The sequence below is a fragment of the Manihot esculenta genome, chromosome 12 (genome assembly GCF_001659605.2).
Source record: "Manihot esculenta cultivar AM560-2 chromosome 12, M.esculenta_v8, whole genome shotgun sequence".
Taxonomy (NCBI): Eukaryota; Viridiplantae; Streptophyta; class Magnoliopsida; order Malpighiales; family Euphorbiaceae; genus Manihot; species Manihot esculenta.
This window is the reverse complement of record NC_035172.2, coordinates 7,179,442-7,183,525: the sequence shown is the minus strand read 5'-3', so window position 1 is coordinate 7,183,525 and position 4,084 is coordinate 7,179,442. Positions and strand designations below refer to the sequence as shown.

The 4,084-nt window shown below is 30.0% G+C and overlaps 1 protein-coding gene across 1 annotated transcript; it reads right to left on the bottom strand.

Moving 5' to 3' along the window:
* Nucleotides 1–658: 658 nt before the first annotated feature.
* LOC110627520 (triacylglycerol lipase 2) lies at nt 659–2,901 on the bottom strand. The gene is made up of 9 exons (XM_021773870.2): nt 2,709–2,901; nt 2,507–2,614; nt 2,205–2,345; nt 1,997–2,107; nt 1,764–1,907; nt 1,643–1,683; nt 1,456–1,535; nt 1,285–1,371; nt 659–1,181 (listed from the first exon to the last, which is right to left on the bottom strand). Exons 1-9 carry the CDS (start codon nt 2,895–2,897, stop codon nt 862–864), a joined length of 1,221 nt encoding a protein of 406 aa, XP_021629562.2. The 5' UTR covers nt 2,898–2,901; the 3' UTR covers nt 659–861.
* Between the last annotated feature and the right edge of the window lie 1,183 nt (nt 2,902–4,084).

Genomic DNA, 4,084 nt, shown 5'->3' with positions numbered 1-4,084 from the left:
TACTGAATTCCAACTTCGATTTTACTTTTAAAGAATTTAAAAAATTAATTTTCGATTTCAGTATAAGAACCTTCACGAAACTACACGATTCTATTCAAAAGCACCAATGTCTCAAAGGCCAATTCAAATCGAATGATAATAATTATAACGAAAATTAAATACTAAGATTTGGTATATCGTTTAAAATTTAAAATAAAAATAATATATATATATATATATATATATATATATATATATATATATATATATATATATATTTCTTTTTAATTTTATTAAAAAATATTAAACATTCAACTATAATTAAGGTGTATATATTTTAATTTCAAATAATATAAAAACCATAAAATTAAAGTAAATCTAAAATAATTTACTAAACATATAAAATCGAAGTGAATCTAATAATTTTGTGATGATGAGGTTCAAATAATCAAATAAGTAAATTAAAATAATTTTAAAATAAAAATAACTAAAACTTTTTTTTTTCTCAAGTTTGTCCGTTTGATATTATTCTTTTTTTTTAATTATAAGTATGTTTGATTCATTGGATATAAACTAAATTTTATTCATATTGAGTCGGTCGACTAAAGGTTAAAATACTTCCAACTAGTATTTAATTTGAGAATAAAATGATAATTATTTAGGATTCACCCATAGGTTTGTATAATTAGCTAAGTTAATGGTCCCATATGAATTGAAACATACAATTCTATTAACATCGATAATTAGCTAAAGAGGGTAAGAAGAACAAATGGTTGCAAAGTGAAACTAATTAGCTATACATGAGCAACCTATAATATGAAAATATGGCCATACCAAACAGATCTTATGCTACAGATGACAGAATATATAGAGTTTTCAAACTCAGTTACGCTTGAAGAAAGCCATTATAGGATGGTAGACAAGTTTATTAGCATTGACACCTTCAACAAAATCAAGATGAGCATAATTCTCCACGGACAATACAGTGAGCTTGTCTCCATCGTGATCTTTAAGGTTCTGCAGTAGAACTCCCACGTCCGTTGGATCAGAAAGTGAGTCCTTCTCTCCATAGCTAAGGAAGAGAGGAAAGTCCTTTGGGATGCTTTTCATGTTGTACACAGGAGGAGTGCTTTGCTTATAGTGCTTCATGTTGTCTTCTTCATTACCATAATCGTACATTGCTATGGTCCCCGTCCTAATCACTGTTTAAAAAATCATAATTATACAATTAAGATTAATCCTTGCCTTTTTAATCTTTCTGTTTGCTTCCAATGGTAAAGCAGGTTGATTACAGAGATTACTTACTTTGAGATAAGTGAATCATGTTCTTTGTAGCTGTTGGTTGAGACGGGTTATCTAGAATTTTTGAAGAATTTAGACAGCAATTTGGGCCTGTGAATAGTTAAAAATGAAGATGTAAAATCAGTCAAATAGCTGATGGACTTGTAGAAGGAAATGGAGAAGCCAAGTGGGTACCAGTGAAAGCGGTCCATAAGTTTGTGCAGTTCACACCAGGCTCACTGCAGATATCTTCAAGAAGCTTGGAAGTAGCCTGACTGTTCAATTTTCCAATGAAAATTGTTACCATTTTCTTATGTTCAAGTATCAATAAAGAAATGTTCTGTAATAGATAAAATTGCTTCAATTTAGTTTGCTTTCTCACCCTTGTGGAGCAAATTCCCGCAGCCCTAACCAGTAAATGTCCTGAGAAATCAAAAGGGAAAGTTAATGAAGAGGTAATGAGAGCCTTCTTTATACGAAGAGAAATTTGTTGATTTGTTTACCTCAGCTAAAAATGCATCAGCAGCTGCTTTGGTGAGTAGTGATGTAATCTGATTAAGATAAGCAATTGGGCTAAGCAACGCTGCTGACCTTAACATGTTCGGTAATTTTTCTTGTGAAAGGGCAGCCAAAGCAGTTAAAGTTCCCTGCAAATTAAATCACAGTTTTTTTTTTATGCTATATCATGGAGTAAACTGAGAAATTAGAATGTACAGATGGAGATGCAGATGCTTACCAAGGAATGGCCAACATAGTGAAGCTTCTGCCCTGTCTGTTGATGCACATACTGGAACATGGCAGGAAGATCATGAGCAGCTAATTCATCCCATGTCCAGTCCCAATAAGCCTGCAATTACAAGGACAAGAACTCATTAAAATTTTTCAATGAAGCCTACAATAATGAAGAAAAATGTTAAATGACAGCTAGAAAGCTGAAGCTCAACCGGATCATTGGGAGTAAGAGAGGTGTGTCCGCGGCTGAATCTACTTCCACGGGTATTAGCAATCCACACATCGTATCCATTGTCTGCTAATATGAAAGCCAGAGATTCATCAGGAGAATTGGATAGCCATGTTGCACCATCCTGTAATCACACAGCAATAGTTAGTTCTCTCATCTAAAGACAAAAAAAAAAAAAAAAAACAATGAGATTTTGTTTATTGGGATGGAATATTTCGAATCCCGTTTGGAGCCAATTTAATCAAATGGTAATAATAACAAAGATAAAACTGAAGAGCTACTAACCGAGAATAAACCATGTTGCAGCAAGACTGGTGGATTGTCTGCTAACTTGCCGGACCGCTCGGCAGGCATTCTCTGAAGGCTAAGAATATAACCATCTTCTGATGTTACCTGAAACACGTTCAAGCTTTTAATACATAAATTAATTCTTACATGTTGTGAAGTGACTTACAATAAAGAATTCTACAGAAATAGAGTGCGGTACTTTATGTTCTTGGCAAATATATCCTTGTGTCTCCACCATGGATTTGCAGAGACTATGAGTATTATTTGGTGATAACAAAGACGCATCCTGTCTAGTGATCAATTGCAGCTTTGTTCTTGCTGCTGCTGTAATTCCCGAGAGGCTTAACAGGATCACCACCAGAATTGGAGTGGTTAAAGTATTAGCCATTTTGAGTTCAATGTAATTGCCACCTTGCATCAGCAACTCAATTTATAGTGAATCCAAAAATTTTTTTTTTTATTTTACAAAAAAAAAAAAAGACATGTACCAACAAAAGAGAGAATGCTATATTATATAGTGTAGATACTGTTAAAACAAGGGCATCATGTAATGTCCATTATAGAATTGCATACTTACAGAATAGCCTTCAAATTCTATAAAAGCTGGATTTTAAGAAATTTTCTGATTAATCAAGACATAGTGATAAAATGTGGCTGCTACAGTACTTGAATTAATTGCTTCTCTTACTCAATACAAGATATTATATTCTACAATTTGTCGCAGTAATGTGAATATAAGATGAGCTAATAGCAATGTATATATTCAAAAATGTTGATGAGGATGAAAGGGTAAAAAATTTATACAAAGCCAAAAATACAATCAGAGTAAGACAAATTAGGAACTCACACATTTTAATATATGGTAAATGATTAGGCAAGGACTTCTGATTGATTTCTTTTCTACAGTTGCTAGAATATATATATATATAGATTAACCAATTAAATCCCTTAACTAAAATGGTAAACTATTGCACACTTAAAATATTTATAAAAGTTATAATAATTAAACACAAAATAATTATATTATTATAATTTATTAAAAAAATAAAAAATTGATCACATATATTGCTAATTATACTCAAAATTTTACTAACCGTGCTATGAGTTTTTATAAATTAACAAAATTAGATTAATATAATTTTATATTTATAAAAATTTAAGTTCAATTAATAAAATTTGAGTACAAATAGCAACGAATGAAACTATTTCTGATATTTTTATATAAATTATTAATGTAATGGTTAATTTGTATTTAATTTTTAAGAGAGAATATGCAAGTAGAAGTCATGGTCCATAAGAGAAGAAAAGTTTAGGGTTTTAATTTTAGTTATTTTAATTGTTATGGTGAATTTTTTGAGTTGTGTTTGTTTTTAAATTTTTTATATTACTTAGGTCTAGTTTTGTATTCTGTAATTTGAGTTTAATTTGTTCAGTATCCTTATTTCTTGAATATTTATTTTTTATTTTAATTATAAAAGCAAATAACTACTAATATTTAAAATTATTGGTAATATTTTAGTATTAAACATTGATGTTCTTATTGTATTAAAACTAATCTAAACTTAAACAATTAAA